At 30.3% G+C, this 24,770-nt stretch overlaps 1 protein-coding gene across 3 annotated transcripts in view; it reads right to left on the reverse strand.

Moving 5' to 3' along the window:
• LOC142317349 (uncharacterized) overlaps positions 1–24,770 on the reverse strand; it is a 74,374-nt gene that overhangs the window by 45,991 nt on the left and 3,613 nt on the right. For 2 of the 3 annotated variants that reach the window (XM_075353832.1, XM_075353831.1), the window contains exons 1-3: positions 18,651–18,765; positions 7,592–7,689; positions 3,575–3,806 (exon numbers count right to left, since the gene is read on the reverse strand). In XM_075353832.1, coding sequence (XP_075209947.1) covers positions 3,575–3,806; positions 7,592–7,654 — 295 coding nt within the window. In that variant the 5' untranslated portion in view covers positions 7,655–7,689; positions 18,651–18,765. Of the gene's footprint in view, positions 1–3,574; positions 3,807–7,591; positions 7,690–18,650; positions 18,766–21,382; positions 21,630–24,770 lie in introns of those variants that run through there. The other variant, XM_075353833.1, reaches the window with a different exon arrangement.

A 24,770-nucleotide genomic window follows, 5' to 3' on the forward strand; every position in this document is an offset into this window, starting at 1 on the left:
CTTATAGTTTGAAAAGGTTCATTGCTTGAGATAGCTTGTAGCCCAAGCGCAACACTTCAATTTTTCCTCAACTGAATTAAGCCAAGTTTCATAATGACAGTATATGCATTACTTATTTTACTCTCCAAACAGCTGTTCCATAACACACTACATGAGCATATAACCTAAGTTAAGGATGATAATTTTAGGTAAAATATGTTGGAAGAACTGCAGTCTTATTTTGAAGAGTTGCTATTTTTTTGTGTACAACAAAAAAGAAATGTTAAAAGCATGCAATCACTCAGAAGTATAACACTAATCACGTAACTAGTGTGTCTAACTCACTCTGTTGAAGTTTAAAACAAGAGAATATCATCAAAGTAACATAGTTCAAAATCAGTTAATTTTACTCATTATTGGGACTGAAAATTTTAAATATAAAATTAACACAGATGGAGGTTGAAATAATGATGATAAATAAAACTTATTTTTAAATTAAACTGAAAATCATAAAAATAAATAAATAAATTGCAAATTAAAAGTACATTGAAAATTTATTGTTTTATATTGATACTGTTAATAAAATAAAATTTTCAATGCATTTTAATTAAAATAAATAAAAAAAAACAGATGGATTACAAAAAAGGGAGCCATTGGATTAAGAAAATATGGCTGTAGAAAGTAGTAAAAGATCATTAACTTATCAGGAAAAACATCTCGATGATTATCCTCATTCCGTACTATCATAAAATTACAGCTTTAATAAATTAAGACTTGGTTGTACAAAAGAATAAAATAATAAATAAAACACAGTAAACCACATATTCCCAAAATAACACATTTTTCCTTATTTATCTAACAAAGTTAATATTACAGTATGTAATAAAATTGTATACAAAGTTAGAATAAAAATAAATTCACAACACAAATGAAAATTATATTATACTTACATTAATAGCATAAGTATGTTATAAATATTAGTATGTAATAAATCATGTAAACCTTCAAGATATAAAGATACATTATGCTAATGCATAACAAAATCTTTTTTTTTATTATTTTATTCCCAGCACTTCAACCTCAGAGACTTTCATAAAGTATTGCTTCGGAGGATGAGATGAATGATTTGTATTGTGTGAAAATGCCATGCCTGACCAGGATTAAAACCCAGGACCTCTGGATGAAAGGCCGAGATGCTACCACTTGCATCACGGAAGCTGGCGCTTTACCTAACATAATGCCTATCAATGACTCCATGTTAAACAATGAATATAAAATAAATAGTTTCTTATTCTATACAAACAGTTCTTTTCTTATAATTACTGTAGAATTATTACTGCATCGAGTAGATAGCTGTGTTAATTATATAAAATAGCCTATTTTATATAAATAATTCTTATTTTTTCATAATTTTTAAAATTCACTATTTTAGAAGAAAAAACTGATGACATTTGAAAATATTCCTCTTTAGGAATAAGGAATGAATTACAAAAGGCCAGTCTATAACAGATTTTAGCATCCTTTGTCTTTTATATTAAAGGTTCTGGGTTCTAATCCGGTTAAGTTTATCATTTACCATATACTACTTGGAGATTATTCATCATATATATTCCCGATGATAAACTTGTATAATTCAATAACTTTCTTCCATTTATTGAATTAAAAAATTTAACCATTTTTTATTTTTATAACTAACGATGAAGTGAGTTTTTTTTTCAATGAAGCTGATTCTATAGTATATTTTTTCACAAAGGTGAAAAAAGAAGAAACCAATCGTTAAGAAAAGAATGCAGAGAAATTATATATTGAGACTAATAAAGCACCAGCAAAGACTTGTCTGGTATGCAAAAAGATGTAACATTTCATACCTTAGTTTTTAAGCTAATGTTCTTGAATTTCTACACGAAAATAGTTTAAATATCAGGGATCATCACTGAACGGTAAGAGTACAATACTAAGCAATGAAGTCAACCAAAAAATTAAATGGTATCTTAAAATTGTTTCTGAAGAAATATAATTTTTTTTATTAAGTTATGCGGAAAAAATTCACTCTGTGACCACCAGAGAAACTTTCACTTAATTCATATCTGATGAAGAATAAATCAGGAAAAATTTTTTAAGCTTGTTAAGTAAATATTAAAAATAAAATAAACAGAATTAAATACACAGGTACAAAGTCTATGAGAAAATAAAAGAAACACAAAAAACTGGCAATAACAATGAACTACGAGGGTTATTTTTTTTTTAAGATCCGATCGGTCGCGAAATAAAAACTCGCAAAAAAATCAGATGAACCTTTGCGCATGTGTTGTGCAGCGGCTCTAGTATGGCCTTCAATCACGCCGCATCACTTCGTTTAGTTCTGAACACACAGCTAGCACGTAAACATGTCTATAACAATAGCATCTCCAGCCAAGTGTGAAGTGTGTGCGGTAATTCAATTTCTTCAGGCTGAGAAGTGTAATGCAGCTGAAATTTCATAGACGAATAAGTAATGTGTACGGTGAAACTTCAATGAGTGACGGCAAAGTGAGATAATGGTGCAGGAACTTTAAAGCAGGATGTACCGATGTTCATGATGCAGGCGGTCAGGGAAGGAAGCGAGTGTCAACCGATGATCTCGTTGAGCGAGTGGATGACGCGATTCGAGTAATTCATCGGTTCACAATTTCTGTAAATTTTCATCCGATTTTCACCTCTTTGCTCACATGAAACGCTGGCTAGGAGGACAACATTTTGGCACAGACACTGAGCTGCAGATCAGCATAGAAACATGGCTGAAAACTCAGGCAGCTCCAGTCTATGACGAGGGTATTGGAAAGATGGTACCATGCTATGACAAATGTCTAAATCAGTAGCAACTATGTAGAGAAATGGTGTAACTATGTAAGTACTTGTTACAAATAAAAGATTTTTTATTTTCACTGTGGTTTTAATTTCGTGACCGATCGGCCTCATACATCAACAGACAAAATTCAAATCCACTTTGTCTTCAATCTTGATTACAAAACTTGACTTCATGACTACCAAATTAAAACAAAAAAAATAAAATAAAATGCCAGCAGTAATGAGCTGACACTGGGAAGACAACAGTAGCCCAGTACCTAACAAAAGTTGCAAAAATCAATTGAAAACATTATGAATTAAGTTGTTAAAACTGTTTTATAATAAAATTTAATTTGGTTTGTTGTTACAAAGATTTTGTGCATGTGCGACTTGTTGCTTAACAAAAAAAAACTTTTCTCTGAAGGCCTAAAGAAGCCTGTGCAATGATGAAAGAAGCGATTGAAAAGAAATTAGAAATTGTTTAAAAAAACTTTTTTATTTTTATTAAAATAAAGTTTATAACTGCGCCATAAATATAATTACTGTTTTTTTTTAATATTGGTTCATAGATACTGCTTAAAGCCATGACTCAACAAAACATATTTTGTTAAAGATTTAATATTAAAATTATTTCTTTTACAATGAGTGAGCTGAATGAAACTGGGAAAAAAATGATATTTCACTACTTCTACTGAAATGTAAACAAATACTAAAATCGGTAATACACAGTATACTATTGGTAGGCAGAGTACTACTTTCCAAAAATTACCTTGTGAACTATAATCAGGAGGTATTCCACTAGAATGTGCACCACGTTGCCTTCTTGGACCGCCACGTCCGCGGAATCCAGATGAAGCTTCTTCTCGGGAAGGTTCATCTGATAGCGGTTGTTGGATACCAACTGCTCCTGTATCTGCATATCTGTCTTTTGCTCTACCCCTACCTATACCTCTGCCACGCTCTTTACCTCTAGAGGCATCTGCTCCTTGACCTTGAAAATACTGAACAAGAAAAAAGACTAAATAAAAATTAAGCATTATAAAAGCCAAAAAAACAGCACTTATATTAAAAATAATGCAAGTAGCATATTCATTTATTCATTTTTGTAATTCTTAGAAGCAAAGATATTCGCAGTCAATACATATCCCACACTGTACGGCTAGCACAAAATGATAACTATATCCCCAAGTAGCAACTGACGGTTCCATTATGAATGGAAAACTGTGATTACATTCTTCAACATAGAAGATATTTTTAAATATTAAAAACTAAATTTAATACGGAATCGCAATAATACCCGCTTTATCGTATAATATTAGAACACCAACTTTTTTCTGGAGTACTTTCATATTTGTTACTCAACAGTCAGAGCTAGTTCCTAATCTTAAAATAAAATAAGTTATGTAATAAATAGCAAAATATTAGAACTGTGAACATGCATCTGGTTGGCCAATTGATGCACAGAGTTCACACACTAGCTTCCAGATCATCTGGTTATGAGTTTAATTTCCAGCAAGGATCTGGCATTTTTCATGCATCTCAATTTTTACCTAAAATTGTGTGAAAATGCATATCTGGTATCAAAAACAATGTTCAAGACAACAATAATGCAGTGTCTGTAAAATAATAATGGGGTTTTAAATGGTTACAGCTTTAGAACAAAGCGTAGAGAGATGAACTATATGTTAAATGAAAGAAACACCATACATTTCTTAACTGTAGATTTCAATGTGTGCACTCATGGTTGCCCTGCAGACATCTAAGATGATATTAGTCTGTTGCCATACATGACAGAGAATATCCAGCATGATATCCAGCAAGAAACAGCTTCAGTGATTTTTTTAAAATGATCGACATTTTGATCTTGAATGGAATACACGTGTTTTTAAACAACCCCAAAAATAGAAATCCATGCGAGTAAGATCTGGAGACTCTTGGAGCCAGTCGATCCACCCTTTTTGTCACCACTAAGGAAATGTTACATTAAGAAAACCCTGCACGATTGCGGCAAAATGTGGAAGAGCTCCGTCTAACTAGAAAATGGAATGCTGCGAATTTGGAACGCTGCATATATGTATAGGCATATAATATGGGACACTGGACCTTTCTAATATATCCAGGAAGATGTTTCCCATTATTGTTTTTTCAGTAAAAAAAAAGGGGGGCAATAACTCTTCTCATACAATAGCACACCACATTCACTTTTTGACTGTCACACTAATTTTCAATTAACAGCAGGTGGAAGTTCAGTACCCAATGAATGAACATTAAGCTGATGTACTAACCCAAAAACATGAAACAATACTTCATCACTGAAAATTAACTTGTTTAAAAAATCATCATCCTGCTTTAACCTATACAGAATGTCTACAACAAAACCAAAAAGTTTCATTTAGTTGCTTGGATGATGTTTTAGGAATCCCTAACTGTCTAGAACCACTTCTGCACAGATTTCTTCAGGCTTACCAAGAACTTGTTCGCACTCCTTCAATGATCTTCACAGACAAGTTTGCTTCAGCAGCCTGCCAGTTTGAGTTATTTGTCCCATTCCCAATGTTATTTTCATGCGAAGAAGCAGGTCATTGAACACACAATTGTATTTACACCTAACTGAATCACACATAGCAAGCCACAACACACACTGGGCCTTCCTCTGTATATAAACATGATGACTAATGTGCACGTGCTCTTTCATGTACTGCAAACACAATGCACATGCACTAGCTTTCGCACACATAATCTTGGAGTGTTTCTCTTTCATTTAGCATACAGTCATCAATCTACAATGCTTTGTTCTGAAGCTATAACCATTTAAAATCACACTATTATTTTACGGACACTGTATATAAAACATTGCAACTGAAGTATGTATCATTGATTTCATAAACACTTCTTTAAGTAGAACCCAAAAGCAATACAGTTAAAATACTCACATATGATCATACACAATAAAAATTAATAAGAGTGAAACATTCCTAGATTGTACTCATAATGTAAGAAACCTTGGAACAGTATAATAAAAAATTTTGTATTTACATAATACTAATTTTACAACTATTATTTCAGAGTACAGCATTTACCTCAGCATTTCTTTAATATAGTGACATCCAAAATCAAGCATATTTTGAACAGACCAGTCATTTGTTAAAAATGCTAAAGATAAACATCAATGATTACCTGCACTGAGTTTAATGATCTACAGGAACTTCTTCAACTAATATGTAGCAGAAAATATGACTTTGTATCCAGACTTCGTGTAAATTTTCAGGCAAAAAGGACATAAAAAAAATTACGGTACAACAATCATTTTTTTAATGACATAGCATAGCATAGCATATATCAATTTGACTACTTTTTTGTTTTTCTATGTTTTGTTTTATACATTCAAGTAACTTATAAATAGATATGAAGTCCCTCCCACACAAGTACTTCTATAGCGGCACCTTGACAGTGTCAACTTAATAATTTGCAATAAGAATATAAAAATTTTATGCAATTTATGATTTCTTTTAAAAGTATATAATCATTAATAATACACAACTATTTGATAACTTTTACATGCGATGCACCTTTCTTCTTTGTAATCTTTATTAGCTGTGCAGATATAAAAATCATGAAAAATTTCATAAAAGCTAAGAAATAAAAACTGAATTATGAAACTTTATATCAAGGTGGAACTCGTTCAGATGAACTGAACCAGCTCAAATTTTAAAAAAATGCACAAATTTATGGTTGATATTTGTATAGCCAACACTTGAGACTGTTTTAGAAACAAAATTGTATTTTATCAAAGCCGATTTGGTTTTTAAGTAAATCACATTGAACAGACAGGAAAACACAGAGGCTGTGGCAGCTGTGAAATATCTTTGGACATAAAATAACTTCCATACAGATAATGCAATACTGTGATAAAGTTTGTAATTGTCATCAATGTTTAGATGAACACAATGGATTCATTTTCTTATTGATCTCTGCAGAAGGTACCCCATTCTTTATGAACAATGCATTTGAAACTGAAGAAGCACACAAGCATTTCACATCTGACTAAATATGCATGCTTTCTTTGGTCTCTATGATCTCTGTGAAAACCACCTGCAAGCTGTAAAATTTCTGGATCATAAACTGGAAAAAACAACTCTCATTATCAGCAATTCTGTATTCAATCCCATTCATTTAACAGACCTGCACCGTTATTTCTCTGCGTTGTGACTGCACAGATTTTTGGGAACAATTTTTCTCATTCCCGGTTCTTCTGTTAGTACCAGGAAAAAAAATTCCAGATTCATCAAGTTCAGATCTCAGAAAATCATCTTCATTTTCCGATCTACTCTATCATACTGGTTCACAGACCTTGGTTATGTCATTGTCTGTCAATGACATTAGGTGTCTTCCATTATGATGGAACAATTAAGGATTATGGTGGAACCGATTTAAACATCGGTTCTGCCTTCAGAAAACACCTTACACCAACAATAAAACTTGTACTTCGACATAACTTCATTCTCAAAAGCCTGCTGAAGCTTACTATAAGTTACTGAAGTGTTGTAACAAAATCTGACACAAAAAGAGGAAGCAGAAAGAGCAAAATTAAAGATGGCATCATATTAGGCTGCACAGTCGTTACATCAAAAAGAAAAAAATCAAGTCTCATATTTTATTATCCACTTTAAATTGCACACAAAACTGAGTTTGGCATATATGTATTCAACAAAAGAGTAATTAGAGTTGTAAAAATATTAAAAATTATTTATTTGCTTAGTTCAGTTTTAAATTGTAATATAATTACTTCAGAAGATGATGACTGTGATAACGATGGAAAATCAAACTGTGAAGTACCACCATGCTGCATACTGGCTGGACCATGATGTGATTCAGGTCTTTTTCCTAAATTTAACATAAAATATTACATATACTGTAATACTGTCAATACAAATAATTTTATATTTTTAAAACTAAAATTAATAAAATACATTAGAATATATATAATTCAACAGATTAGATATCAGGATCAGTACAAACATTTACTTTTTTAAGAATGAACATCATGTTGAATTATGTAGCCTGAAACCCTTTCTTTTTCCTGTTTAGCATCTGGTAATTACCATTTAGATAATACTTCAAAGGATGAATGAGTATGATATGTATGAGTGTAAATGAAGTGTAGTCTTGTACAGTCTCAGTTCGACCATTCCTGAGATGTGTGGTTAATTGAAATCCAACCACCAAAGAACATCATTATCCATGATCTAGTATTCATATCCGTGTAAAAATAACTGACTTTACTAGGACTTGAACACTGGAAGTCTTGACTTCCAAATCAGCTGATTTGGAAAGACGCGTTTACCACTAGGCCAACCCGGTGGGTAATGTAGCCTGAAACCCACATCAAACAGATGCCACCCTAGATTAAATTTTCCACATAAATTAAAGAAATAGACGGAAAAAAAATGAAATTTTGTAAATTCATCACCATTGCAAGAAAAAAAATAAATTTTTTTTTTTTATCTATGGTAAAACCCAAGCAATCATAACTAATACTTGTTTTGTTTAAACATAAAAAAATTAAGTACTGTTAAATGATAGTTTTAAGTTTTTGTATTTAAACATGTTCAATTTTAAATCAGAATAATTTGGATTTTTATATGTTGTACATAGTAACTATGTAATTATAACAATTAATGCACATCTTAATCTTTAACTTGTCAATCAACACCATGATACTTTAACATCAGTAACCTAGTTATTTAATTTAGAGTAAAGAAAACTTGTTACAATACCCAGTAAGCTAACCCACTGGGTTGGAGAGTAAATAACATTAGTAACATTATTTTTTGATAACAATAGTGTATCAAGCCAATAGTGTATATGCCTTCTGGCATATTTAAACCTTATCTCTCTTACGGACTTTAAAAATAAAATATTTTGTGGACAAGGAACAAGCTCTTTTTCTGTTAATAACAGTACGGTTTTATTTGTTTGGAATACTGGTTTCTGCATATTTTACAATAAAATTATCTTGTCTCAGTTTCATGTAATTTTGTTGCACTCATAAGTCTGTTTTTTATGATGGTAAGTTATTCTTCTGGGCATTCCGGGAGCTCCCCATTTGTGAAAAAACCTTGGGCTTTAGTCATTTGCAAAACCTTTAGAAAAATATAAAACATGTAGGCATATTTTATAAACTGAAAATTTATTGTTAAATCTAACGTATCTCAATACGAATAACAAAGGAATATTAAATTGTACAGCACTAGAAGCCTTATAGAGAATAACCAAACATAAAAAGTAATAGCATAGGCCTACACGAGCAAATTGCTAAAATTAGGCTATGCATCTAACAGTAAAAAGCCTGCGTTAAGACTGCTTCGGCTATAAAAATTAATGTTATAAAACTGCTTTCTTAACTGTAGGTCTACACCTGTTTAAAAATAAAAAATCCTAATATCACATACAGCTTTGTCTTTTTTCCATATTTCGCTTCCATAGTCTTTCGTTTTTAAGCTTTTTCCTTTAAATAACTACTTCAGAATAATACTCCAGTCGAATTATTAACTATTATTATTAAAATAACCACAAATTCTTATACTTTTAATATCAAAACGTGGACACCAATGGTGGCTCGCATATAGGCACTGCGGAAGCTTAATGTCAGTAGCCATCCCCCAGTTTATGAAAAAGATACAAAGATCTTTGTATGGAACTGTGCGCTTCACAGTTCCAGCGGAGTGGTGTTTGGCTGTTGGGTGCATGCGCACATAGAAAGCTTCATGCGAGGCTACAAGGAAGAGTATATGGAACGTTCCTTGTTCGTTTCCTTTTCTAGTTTAGTCGGTGGAAGAAATATATAAGTAGTTTAGTTGTTTCAGTAGTGATCAGAAGATGGAAAGCAAGGGATCTTTGAATGCCAAATCTGTCCAAAAACACACTGGAAGGGCGAAAGAGAAGGTAATTAGTATAAACTAATTATGTATTTTTTTCTGCGTACATAGAAATTTAAATTAAGCTCCACTGGAATATAGTGATTTTAAGCATTATAGTGTTCTTAACATTTTAAGTTGTCGTTTTATTTAACATTATATTATTTATTCGGCTAAACAGACTATTTAAGCAGATTGCACTTAAAAACAGTGTACTATATTCTTGAATGTGATAAAAATGTAGAATTTGATTATTATCCTGCTTCCAGTTATTATATTTGATTCATTTTTTTCGTTTCTTTTATTTTACAGAAAAATTTAACCATGGCCTTGAAAAGGCCCAGAAAAGTTTTTTTTTGGAGCAGCACCCCCACTAATTTTAGCTATGAGCCGCCACAGGTGGATACTAAGAATACGGCTTGCAACTTTCAGCTCAATTAATTACACAGCCTCAAAAAGGGTTCGAGCCATGCGATATCGTCTGTGATTCAAGGTTAACTGGAACATTATCTGGTTTTGCAACAAACCGGTGACTTTATACGTGATTTTTTAAGGATGTCTGGTTTTAAATCGTATGATATTTACGGTGCATGTACGAGATGGTAAACTGTTAGAAAATGCAAAAACGTAAAAGCTGAAAATTTTGGATCTAAGTGGTTTTGTAACTGTATATATATAGTTATATATATATATATATATATATTAGTTATTATCATTATTAAAATATATCTTAGATATAAATTATATATCATTATAATTTTAAATAATGGTAAAGTTCTATTTTATATGTACATATTTTCAACAGAGAATAATTTGCCAGTTTGAAAAAATTAATAAAACTACTAAATTAAAGAAATACAAAAGAGTACCTAAATAATGTTTTTTCGGGCATCAACTGCCGTGGTCTTTAGCTTTTTCCCGAAAAACAAAGAACATAAAAAATTCTTTCCCTTCCTGTTAAAATAACTAGCGACCTAGTCAGAAGAAACTAGTCTTGTCAAACAGATTATACAAAACTAGACTTCTCATAGGACATTAATTCCTTAGAATACGATACGTAGAAGGTATCGAACCTTCTACGTATCGTGTATCGAGCTCTTGCCAGTAAGAAACATATATTTAATTTATAAAGAAATGTCAAATTTATCTAAACTGCTTTAAAGTCTTTCAATTATTAAAAACTCATCCTTTCATGAAATTAATCAAAAGAACTTATTACACGCACATCTGCTGCCTATCCTTATTAGACCATCCTTATTTGCTTCTTTTCTCCATCTTCCTGATGGCCTCCACCTCTGATTCTAGAGTGTTCCAGGCTGTCTGAGCCTTCTGAAATGGAATCTTCCAATCCATCTTCGTAATATATATCAGAGAATACTTTACTGCCAGCATTAGATGATACTGAGCCAGTGAGCATTGCATGGGGCGGCTAAAAAGCTCACTCTTTGTTTTAGAGGCCTCCGAGCTTTCCGGGGCTCCATCGATGTTTGTCCATCACTCTCTCTTCCAACAATCATTATCACGTCGTCTTCTTTCCTGATTCCCTGAATGGGCATTTTCTCTTCTTCAACTTTTACCGTTGGTGCATTATGCTTAAACGACTTGTGCTGTTTAGTTTACTTTCCTTCCATTTTGACCGGTCGAGAGCTCATTCTCAGGTCTGGAACAACTTTGGTTTGAAAACATCCGCTTTTTTTCAGTGTTGGCTTTGGAATAATTTCTGTAAAGGACAATTTTTCAACTTGTCCTTAATGATACGTTTCACCATGTTCACTAGATCTGGTGCCAGTTCAGAGATTGTGAATTTTAATTTAAAGGAATCTGCAGGTGCTGCAGCAACTTGAGCATAAGACTCAACATTCGGTGAAATTTCTAGCTTCGAAGTAGTGGACGTTTTAAATAGCCTTTATCTCTTGGCTTGGTAATTTCTCCTTATAAATTGTACAGTTTCACAATCTCGCAGAGTGATGCCCATGGGAGATGACACAAACCGGCGGATCCCTGCACGGGTCATCTGGATATAATGGGTCACAACAAGAACAGATCTGTTTCCTAATGCATCATGCCGCTGTATGTTCGAATTTCTGATATCCAAAACACTGTAATAGTAATGAATGGGCTAAAATCTTTTAATGAAAACCAGCGTTTATTTTTCTCATACTTCTTTGTTGCGTCGCGTGTTCAGTCGACAACATGCAACAATTCCTTTTCCATAGAGTTTCTCTACAATTACGTCTTTAGTGGTGTTCAACAAATCCCTTCACACAACTACTCCCTTGAAGGCATTTAGGATCCCATGCGGTACAACCTCAATGTTTATACGTCCCATCTTCTTGGCCTTGATTAGCGGCGATGATAGTAGGTCATTAACGGTTTCAACGAACAGTTCCATTGCAAAATTCATTGTCTCCTTAACAGATCCTCCTGCAGCTTCTGTGATTCAGATTTTAGAATCTTCTTCTTTCCTTTTTTGTAAAAAATGTATCTAGGTAATATTTATTTCTTTTATATAATCTTAATTTTAATTACAATTATAAAATAATCTGTATTATTTCAAAGTGATTTTTTAATTTTTTTGCAGATGAAAGATGTATAACTGATTATCAATTAAACAAAAGACATCTTATAAACATATTTCTTCAATTAATAATAGAATTATCAATTTTATTGATAATAAAGATTATTTAAAACGGTATGAAAGAAAAGAAAAAAAAAAAAATATATATATATATATATATATATATATATATATATATATATATAAAGGTAATCCCGATTTTTTAACCGACTAGGTTCGCCTGAGAATTGGTAATGTAGTTAACTTAAAACTTGTGTTTGTTCCCATAAATCCAATCAATTACACTTAAATTTTACAAAAACCATATATATTTTATTAAATGTGTCAGGGACGTACATAATAAATTAATAATTACATGTGTTTTCTTTAACATGTATGCAATAAAAGGTTTGAAAATATGTATGACTAAATCTTTTTTTCTTGATGTCCATTATATCATTAAAAAAACTAAATAAAAAAACATGATTGACTTGCCGCTCTTATTGCTGGCATTCATTGATACTCTTTTTTGTGAACAATCATTCTCTAGTTCATTAATTTAAAACCCTTCTTTTTAACTATGATCTTGCTTAAAAATTTATTTTATTTTTATGATGTAATTTTTTGATCTCAATTATGAAAAGAACACAACTAAATTGAAAGAGAAACATTAAATCACATGTCAATTTCATGATCTATTATGATCTTAAAAACAGAAACTTTATTTTGCTTATTTATTCCTTTGTCACTATCAGGACTGAGAAATACCATCTACCTAAATAAATATTCAGAAATGAAATCCTAGGAAAAATAACATTTTGAAAAGCCCACAAAAAAGAGAGATCATGTGTTTGGATTAATCTAAATCATTTCCTGTTAGTTAAAAATTAGTGTTATAAATAAAGCTCAAAAAAAATAAAAAAATAAAAATAAAAATTAGAAATGATTGTCTAGAATATGTATTACAGAAGGTCCAGACATGACTTCATTACCAAAACATTTTTTGATGTTACTAAAATCATTAATCAGATAAAAAAGTACAGTCACAAAACAAAATTTTCAGATATTAGATATAAGTATATTTGTTTCAGTATCCTACAAAGATATAAAATATACTGAAAATACAGTACCCAGATTTGAAACAGAAACTTCAGGGTAATGAGAATCTTTTATTTCAAAATGTGTATGTTGCAATCTGTTAAACTAGGGAACAATAAGCAACCCCCCTCCCACATGGCACAATGAGATGAGGATGAGGTCTAATTATTTAAAAAATCAGTCATGTTTATGAAATAAAATTGTTTCTGATAATAGTTGCTGACATCTGAAAATCTGTTTTTAAAGAAATCAGTATTTGTTTTTTTTTTACATATGAAAATTGAATCTCTCAAATATAACCAAAAAGATCTTTTTATTTTTCTTGATGAATGATTAATTTCTACTCTTCGCTAAAATAATGACCTGAAATAAAATAATTTTATCTGATTTTATTTACCCCATAGAGTTGTTTTTATGTAATCATATCTATTTCTTAATTTTTTTTTCAAAAATAAATAATACCTGTGGTAACAATCTGCAGTGATAGCAACTCCTGGATTATTGTTGTAGAGAGGAATTGTAAATTTAAGTGTACCTGGAATCATACCAGGAACTTATACCACTGTCAGATAAAACTGAATAGGGCAATCCTGTCTTGAAATATTGAAAAGAAAACTGTTAGAATTTTACAATAAAATTTAATAGTTACTGAAATATTACACAATTCTGTTGTATCATAATCTAGGATAAAGAACAATCATTTAAATTGAATATTTGTGGAGGACATTTAGAAACATTAGTATGAAATGGCTAACTGGAAATGGAATATCTCTGAATTCAGTTATTAACTCGGATACTTCCTTTGAAACTATTTCCTCTGTCATTTAGCAACAAACCCCTCAATATACTATATTATTATTATTATTATACTATATTCTATAATATAGTATATTACAGAATATAAGATAAAAAACTTGGTCTGTTAGATCTCATAAGCATAATTGTAGTATGTTGGTGAGCTGACAGGACTACAAAAACAGCATAGACAGTTATTTGCTACAATTTTTTTTCTCTCAAGAATAAGAAACTTCCCATGTCTGGCTTACTAAGGAAAATTAATAGTAAAATGGTGTTTCCAACTGTCTTTTTTATTAGGATATCAGTAAATAAATAATAAACATTTCATTATTATTATTATTATTTATTAATAATAATATTTATTCTCTTGAATGGGATATGGTCTGTTAAAATAATAGTTTTTAATTAGCGTTTAAAATATGTTAAAAAAGTTAAAACAGTTGTAACATCACGCGCTGAAACAGTTATGCCCTTGCAATTGTATTTCAGCTTACACTCAAAGATTATGAAAATCTTAGTGCCACTTCCTTTAGGTCCCCTATTCTGCCAGTAATAGTTGTTAGGCCAGTAATATGCAGCTTATCATGAAATTGATTGTTGAGTAATTGAAATTGAAAAATCAGCTTTTAAACAAAAGATTAAATATATGTTAAGAATCATTAGTAAGTAAATAAAGAAATCAGGGAACTTTTTTTTATAGAAATTACATTACCTATAAAATTCACATTATCCATGTTGTGGTCACAGCTGGTTATAATAATATATATCCGTGCTTTAATGTGGGTAATTCTATCCTGGCATTTGGGATAATCTTACTGTAAATGCTTTGTATCAATCTTACGCTAATTATTCTTGTTTTTTGAAGGCTTTCAATATTTTGTATTTTGAAATTGTTAATTTTAATTAACAAACACGGTAAAATATTCCATTTTTTGACTAGCTGCACAATTATAAAGGTTTCGGTTTATTCAGACTGTAATTGTGCAAAAATAGGTAAAAAATTTTGCTGTAGAAAATTAATGTAAATGATAAATAAATCGTTTATTTTCAAATGATTCAAATGAACAAGTCCATGAGGTAACCTCAGCTTCTCCCAATTGCTCTCAAAATGATCAAGTTACAGAGCCACATTTGTTAGAAAAGACATGTATTTGTGACTGAAAATACTTAAGAGGATGAAGATTATGTACCATCTTCAAATGTAAGATCTGATTCAGAGAATGAAATCCATAAACCTAAGAGAAAGGTATTAATTAAAACAGTTATTGAACAGCAAGGTCAAAAATGATAGAGAAAATTGAACAGTAGACTTGCAATATTAGCAAACAGAAATACTTAGCTTGTGAAAGCAATCAAATAAAAAAGGCAAAGAAGTGGCTGCAAAAGAAATTAAGCCTCCGTATATGTGTAAAATGAACCGTTATCAAAAAATTACTGAATTACAACGGAAGTAAATTTTTAAGGCTTACTGGGATTCAAGAAAGGGTCACAACTTAAAAACACAGATCACTGCATTCTATATTGAAGTAAGACTATAAAAAGATGTATAGGTATGGATGGTACAAAACCAAAAGAAAATTCTTGTTATTATAGCTTAACAAAGAGGATGGCATACACCTGCTATGAAAACACCAGAGGAAATAATTCAAAATGTTATTCAAAACACAAGTAATTATTTTTAATGAAAAATTTAGTTTAGAATACTTTTCTGCTATTTTATCATTTTTTATTATTAATTTTCAATGTTTTGTGAATTTTTATTGTACAGTAGATAATATTACTTCTGAGGAAATTATATTTTTTCATTCTTTGTAAATTTTTGTTGAATGTCCTTAAAATAATGTTGTATTACACCTTTTTTGTATGAGCAATATCATTTTATAATAATAATTAGTCTTTTAAAATTACCATTGCAACAGTGTTACTATATTTTACAATATTTTTATTGCGCAATTTTTTTGTTTATTGGATGGAACAACCAGGAGGTTGTGTTGCATTAATATTTATCTTTTATGAATGGTATTTTTTAATAAAATATTTTATTTAATTAATCTGTTTTATTATTAATAAAAGTCGACGTGTTTAAAATTTTATTTGTTTTCTGTTTACATTATTTACATCGCGATCCGAGAGGTAACCCACTTTAATCTTCTCTGGTGGAACAGGGGAGATTGAATGTTAGTATAAGAGACGGTGTCGGTTCTTCCGTTCCGTTCTGCGGTTTCATTATACGTTTCACTTCAATCAATGGTGGCAAAGCTCATCAACTATTTCAGTGATATCTATATCTAAAAGGTCTCGACAAAAAACTACACCCCGGCTCGTATTTAACGTTTTGTGGCTTTCTGCACTTATATTTATACCACCCATATTACGGAGACGTAAGATATATCGACTCTGTTCATCGTTGAATGTTTCAAACAGAATCGATCCATCACGTAATTTCCTGATATTCTTCGGGGAGCCACTTGCACCTGTTATAGTTTTGTTTATTAAGAAAGGTGAAACCTGTTGGAGGGAGTCATCTTCCTGACTATTTCGGAGAACAACGAATCTAATATTTTTAGAATTCAAGTCTAAAGATTTGCAGTTCTCTCCAGTAGGACTTTTATCCTCGTCAGACAAAGCTGATCGAGGTCGATCTTTGTTCTGGAAGATGTTTAACGTCAAAAAGTGACGACAATGTTGAGCAAATCAGTGACTTGATACGGTACGACCGATGATTAACTGTCAGAATGATTGCAGAACAATTGAATTTGAACCATACCATAGTCCATCAAATTTTCACAAACGAATTGGACATGAAAAAATTTATGCAAATTGGTCCCAAGAAGACTCACTGTTGAACTGAAAAATAACAGAGTGGAAGTGTGCCGCCATCTTCTAGGGCGAATTGAAACTGATCCAGATTTTCTAAAAAATGTTATTATGGTGATGAATCTCTGATATTTGATTACGACCCAGAAACAAAACACCAGAGCAAGGAGTGGCACACTTCAAACTCACCACATCCCAAAAAAGCAAAAATGAGTAAATCAAAAATCAAAATCATTTTAATTTATTTCGTTAGTAATGGCATTGTCCATAAGGAGTTTTTGCTTACATGACAGACTGTAAATCAAAATGTTTACTGAGAAATTCTTAAAAGATTGCAGAAAAGAGTTGACACCAGCCATCAAAGACAACTGGATGCTACATCATGACAATGTACCTTGTCACACTGCACTCTCAATTAATGAGATTTTGGCAAAGAAAAATATTCCTGTAGTTAGTTCCTCGACTACCGTATTACCCTGACTTGAGTCCCTGCAACTTTTTCCTGTTCCTGACTTTAAAAAAACACCTCAATGGACACAATTTTGGAACAGTAGAAAACAAAAAAATATGTAACCGACCATCTGAAGAATATTCTGGTTTCTGAGTTCCCAACACTGCTATGATGAGCGGGAAAACCGTTTGAAGTGGCTTCCCAAGGGAACTATTTTGAAGGTGATAGAGTCCATGTACAACTTACTGGATTGTAAATAAAAAGTTTTTCTGAACCAGTCCCATTACTTAATTTACTGACCTCATATGTATTTTGTTTTTATTTCATAACCAAATTTTTATAAGTTTTTTAAGCTATGTGAAATATATTTTTTAGATCATCTATTATTTATATTTAACCTTGTTTAATGCTTTTCCCCTATTTCAGTCTATTCTGCGCTGCTAATGGAGTATTTGTTGTTAAATACTCCAAACTTAGTGTTTGTTTAGAGTTTTTACCTTCTCCTAGAGCTTTCTATAAAGAAATCAAGCATTATTTTAAAAAAATATTTTTTGGTAATATACATGTTACTGTAGCATACCTCCACCATCAAAGCGCTTCCCTGCACTTTTTTCCACTGTGATAATCTTCCTGGTACTCTGTGTACCAAAATTTCTCTGATTGTTTAAAAATGGCAGTCTTTCAAAACTGATTTTAATTTTGTAAAAGTGAAAAAATCTACAGAGGCAAGTTTCTCAGATAAAAGGATTGTGGAATGTATTTTACTGAAAACTCAAAACAGGTTAAGCATCCATGACCTGCTGCTGTGTTACTGTTAAAATTCTCTCTAGTATATTGAACTTCATGGTCAATTTCCTGATGGACATCTGAAATGTGAAGATTATCAACAAATTCTTGGTGCTGGAACAACTTCTATACTGTTCCTTGGATAACAGGATAATTTCCCCCCCTCTGCAATGATTGTGCTATAGTTTCATGTCATGCTACATCTCACCTGTTATAACTTTTAAAAAGAAAAAATTCATATTAACAAAAAAAAGAGTAAAAATCATATACCAGTTTCATACCATCAGAGGACAAATAAGTTTCATGGATATTTAAAAAAATCTTTTCATCATACAAAAATTAATTTTTAACTATTTTATAGATACAAGTCAGTAATTTAAGAAAAAAACATTGCATTTATAATCCATAAATATATACTTACTCCAATTGGAAGACCATTGCTAGAGAAAGTAGGAGAACCAAATTCTACATTTGTACCTTGTCTAAAGGAAACGCTTTGTGAATTAGTTAGGCCGCCTAAGCCAGTTCCTTTCCCACTGTAAACAGAAAATAATTGTTAATTGTAGAAAAAAATTCTATGCGTGCTATTGATGAAATTAATTTTTGTTGAAACAATTTCTTAAGTTACTAATTTTTTTGTAACAATTACATTAGAATAGTGACTATGGCATTATTTTTTACATAGAGTATGTTATTCTCAGTAATAACCAAAGGTAATTATTGAATACAACAAAAAATATCAATTCCAGATAAAATAATTAAAATATTCTTCACTAGGTTTGTTACATGAAGGAAAATAACTTCTCCATTCTAGATCATTGTACTTTTTGAACATTGTACTCAAATAACACAACTTTTAAAGCAATTTAAAATTTAAAAGCAAGTAACCAGATAAATTTAAATACCTTTTTAAACTGTAATGCATACATTAGACAACTATTAATGCACAAATAACAACTAACTTCTTACTTTTATTACTTCTTTCTTATTTCTGCTGACATCTTACTTATTAAAGATATTTAAAATATTTCAGTATAGACATCCTATACATCACTGGTCAGTTGGTAAAGAAGTTAACATTTTGTTGATCATCTACTCTAACAGGTGTTCTAATATTTCTGTTTTTTTAAAGCTAAAAGTGTTTTTATTGATTGAGAAAATATGAGAAAAAGAAAGTAGCACTGTTTCAAAGTATTGAAAACTTACAGAATATTGAGGAAATGCTGTAAAGGAAATAAACAACAAAACAAATGTTTCGTAACGTACTCAAATAACACCCAACTTTTACAGCAATAATGAACCAGATATATTAAAATACCTTTGTAAATTGTAATGCATACATCAGACAAGTATATAATGAAAGAGTAGCAGGGAGGAGACTTTCTCATTAATGAGAAAAGTTTTGAAAACTAATAGTTAAAATCCATCTCTCAGAAGATAAATTACATAGAATACATTTACACTGTTACAATTGTCTTCTTTACAGGGTTTGATGTCAATATTATTTATAATTTGGTTGGTTATTCAGGTTTAATTAACATCACTCCTTGTAGAATGACTGATGTGTAATTTGACAAGAACAACTAATTACCTGCAATTTACACTAATGGCTTGTTACAAAGTAGAGTAATCACAAAATAAAGAAATAAAAGTACTTCATTTTTAAAAATATAATTCCGCATTATATAATACATAATTAAACCAGTAACTCAATTTCAGTTAAATAAAATTTATTGAATACAGTGTTTAATTTTATCTACACATAGTTTAATGCATATAACACTCCTAAAAAGAAGTTCCTTTCACTATTGTAATAATTTTTTGTAATTCTTTAAAATGCTAGTCAAGTAACACATTTTGAAAGTACTACCTTTTACTTGGTAGGTGAGCCATTCAGCTATCATTTGTATTGTTATAAAAGACTAATTAAAATTATTTTTTCTCAATTTTATTGTGTTTTTTTATAAATGCTTTAGTGGCAGAAAATTCAAATTTTATTTAATAAATCTTAACATTTTTATTTATCTTATTGTTCATTTTTGGTTAAGTTACATTAAGAAAACATCTGACAATTCAAAATATTAAGTTGCTTGTTTTTTTCTTTATTGTTGACATATTTTGATTACTTGATGTACTAAATTAAATAGTGCCTCCTAAGCACTGTTCCTCCCACAGCATCAATAACTAATCTCATCTCTGTTATTGAACACTAATGTAAAATTATATAATTTTGTTTCCTACATAGTGAAAATTAGTTCATCAAAATAAATCTGAATTACAGTTATATCCATTTATGAATTAATATATTTCCATTTAAAAACAATAAAAATTAAATCAGCTGTTTTTTTTTTTTTTTTTTTTTAGGGCGAAAAACGGTTGAACGTTATCATCGCCCGGAAAATAAATAAATAAAAATAATTTAAAGTTTTTAGATAAAATTAAAACTTAAAACTACTATCACAGAAACAAAATCCGGAATGGGTGTAAAAGGCCCATTCTCGGATAACAAAAACACTAATATGTAACTTAAAACTATGTTAAAAACTATCACATTAAAAATAAATAAAACTTAAAACTAAAAAAGGAGATAAAACTTAAAACTAATATCACAAAAATCTTACAACTAATATCACTAAATCAGCTGTGCATAGCTTGAAAAAGGTAATTGATTTATGTAGCTAAACTGACTGATTATTAAGTTTCATACTACAGTAATACATTTGATTCATTTCAAATGGACTGAGTAAGGAAAACCAAACAAGTTTATATTTTCTTTTTCGTAAGCCCTATTTCAAGATACCCTAAAAATCTCCCCTAAAAAAACTTTTTTTGACACAGGCGTGTTTACTATTAAATTAATTAAATTGTGTCCTCAAATGCCTTTTTTTTTGTTCAACAGCAAATCTAATTTATTTTAGGAACGTGATATTAAAATCTTATCTTGCCACTTTCAGAACCTGCTGCCCCTTGGCGCATACATAGAGTATGCAGAAATACAGCCACCTCATCCCTTACTTTTTAATAATTTATTTATTATATAAATATGTACTTTGAGAAGGATTAGAGGGGTAAACGATTTTATTTGTAGTTTTAAGTAGGAAACACTAAATAGATATTTACTAATAGTTAAAATAAAAATTAATGAAAACTTACAACGGCCTCTTTCTTATAACAATATAGATAGCAGCTGCAGCAAGAACAACTAACAGCAATGTTAAAGGTATTAGAAGAGCAGCCATATTTCCAAGTGCAGGTACTCTGGCACGCTGTATATAAATATCACAAAACTGTCCTCTGAATTCTGGGAAGCAGTTACAATACAAGTCTCCATTTTTATCTTCTTCACAATAACCATTTTGACACTTGCATATACGTGGTGCATGTAATGGTGGCTCTGAAGCTGAAAAAATTAAAACAAATTAGCTGTGTGAATTATGATTTTTAATAACCATTCAACAATATGGTTATTAATATAACAACTGAAACACTATACACACGTTATCATTACTTAGCTATTTATAACATTACAATCTATTAAAGAAAGATTCAGAAGAAATAAAGATAATTTTTTTATTTTTGTTAGTAGATTAGCAGATCTTCATCACATTTTATTATTACTACTTAAGAAACCCTCTTAGTTATAAACATTTTTTTTTAACTCTCATTTATTTCTTTAATTGTAATAAATATTCACAGGTGCAATCAGCACATATGGTCATTAGCCACTAGTAAGTACATCAAGAAATTAAATATCTGTGATAGAACTTAAACGTTATACTTAAATAATCTTCAGTTTCAATGAAACATCCCAGGTGTTGCAAAATCATCAGTTTGTAAAGGATAGAGTTTATATTATTTCATACTCTAATTTCATTATAACTTATCAAAGTTTAGATAGTGTAAACACACAAATGAGCAGTAGATCTAACTAGGATGTCTGAAGTAGTGATGGTACTGCTAATAGTACAGTGTAGGGAACAGTGTAATGTAGGTAAACATAAGAAGACAAAATCCTACAGATTGTCCAGCATCCATTTCTACCCTGTGCATCAACTGAGATCTCTAAATTTTTATGAGTAATAGTAATACTTACTGTTTATCCATTAGTATAAATACATTAATATTTTATATAAAATACTAATACGTATATTACTGAAAGTAATAACTAGAAAGGAAAAACAAAAAAAAAAAAAAAATTGAAAGTAACAACTAAAGTAAATAGAGGAAATTTAATCACTCCAATTTGCTACCCTTCCTTTCAATCTTTTTCATTCTTAAGCACTTTTGGTGGGTTAACAACCAGAAGATATTTAACAACAAAATAATGCTGCATACTGTAGATTAACTAATATAGACATTAATGTGAGAAATACTGAGAAAATAATTTCAGAAGTAGATAGTAGAAGTAGAGTTTAGTACCAGAAATAACAAGGACCTCCTCTTGAGAGACAGCCCTATAGGCACTAATCACAGATAACAGGAGATGCTGGGCTCTCAACGAAATATTCCTATAATATTTTTACCTCATTTGATGAGCCCAGACAGCATGGTTCTGAAATTATGCTCCCAGTCGGGGTGAACAGCTCTCTTCACACCAAAGAAAGCAGAACAAGCATTTTTGGCAGCATATTTAAAGTGCTCCTTGAATCAAGGATAACACCTAGATACTTCTACAGCAGGATATACCTAATTTTATGACCTGCCATTGATAGACGAGGCCGTTGTGTAACAGCTAGTCTGCTCTGGAGGGGGTATCTAGCAAGATCGAGCTGCCCTGAATTAAATCTCGTTTAACCAACAAAAGCTCATCATCACTTTCTTATGCCACAAATGTGTTTTTTTTAAAAGAATTTCTTGTATAACATGTATAAAAAATGTTCAAGGTTATTAAAATGAATTACTATAAAATACAAAAGAAAAGATCAAAAATTAAAAAAAAATTAATTTTATTAAAAACAATTATTTAAGACACAGAAATAAAATGTTATAGCTTGTAAATCCTGATTAAATTGATGTAATCATGAAAGTAAATCCCAAAAAATAGTTTATTTTTTATTCTGAACTTCTGAATTTTTACAATAAATATTAATGAATGAAGAATTCAGTAGTAATTTTGATCTGAAGGCTTGAAAAATCACAGTTTTTAACAATATAGATTCAACACGAAGATTTTAGTTGGAATTTTAATTTAACGCTTGAAAAAAAATCACACAATTTTTAACAATGTAGATTCGATAAAATATTTAATAATTTTAATCAATTTGCAGATAAAATTTGTAGATAAACTTATCAGAATTTTGATTTATAACTTGTAAATTATCATCGATATTAACCCATAAAACTGTTTATTTTTTATTTTATAACTTATGAATCTTTACTATTAATTTTCGCCATCAACGAAGATTTCAGTCAAAATTTTGATCTGAAGGTATAAAAACCATTACAACTTTTAACAACGTACATTCAACATGAAGATTTCAGTAGCAATTTTGATGTAAAAACTTGAAAAATCACACAATTTTTAACAATGTAGATTCGATAAAATATTTAATAATTTTGATCAATTTGCAGATAACATTTGTAGATAAACTTATTTGAATTTTGATTTATACTTCAGATTTTGTTGTCATTTAAAAATATTTTATACGTTTAATTTTTTGGCGAACTTGAGTAAAATTTTATATGAACGACGAACCAGCAGGATGACTAGTAAATAGATGAGTAATGTTCTTATTACACCGCAGATAGCTTCCACCAATAATTTAAGGAGTAGTAATAAAAGAATGAATTTCAAAATCTTGAACATTTTTTAAGAAATCAAATATGAGATTTTAGCAGTTACAATTAATTAAATTTCTGTTATATTTACTTATTAATCTTCTTTGTTCTCTTTTTCTTTTATATTATATTAAATCGTATTCTTTTCTTCACTTGCAGACAGATAAAACAATTATCTCTCTTTAGGTTGAAGTAAAAGTGATATAAGTGTTTTAATATAAAAATTAAAAGTGGTATAATATGTTGCTTAGCGATTAAATTAACAATGATACATTTTTTATTATATATATATATATATATATATACACACACAATTTTTTTTCAGTACCTCTTAACCCGTTTTCTAAACCTCTTAACCTGTTTTCTAAACAGAATGAAACAAGCTACCAACATCTTATTAACAAAATAGAGATATAAAACAAATAAAGAAGTCAAATAGGAGCAAGAAAAATAATTTGCATAAATTTCACAGGTAAAGTTATATTTTATGTTATTCTCAAAGTGGGCAATAATATCCCCTTGTGGGCACTGGAGGCCTTCAAGGGGGGGATGGTAGAAGGCCCACAGAAAATTCGGAGTGTTCAGGCAGTCTAGGAAGGCAATGGCTGATTAAAAAAAAGGTGAAAATTATGTTTTCTGATATTCCACACTAAAATGTAAAGTAAAATATAAATTTCAACTCAGAAATATATGCTACATTTAAAAGCAGTAACTGCAATTACCGTTTTAAAGAACAAATCTTAAAAACAACAACTGCAATTAT

The sequence above is a fragment of the Lycorma delicatula genome, chromosome 1, assembly GCF_047948215.1.
Source record: "Lycorma delicatula isolate Av1 chromosome 1, ASM4794821v1, whole genome shotgun sequence".
NCBI lineage: Eukaryota > Metazoa > Arthropoda > Insecta > Hemiptera > Fulgoridae > Lycorma > Lycorma delicatula.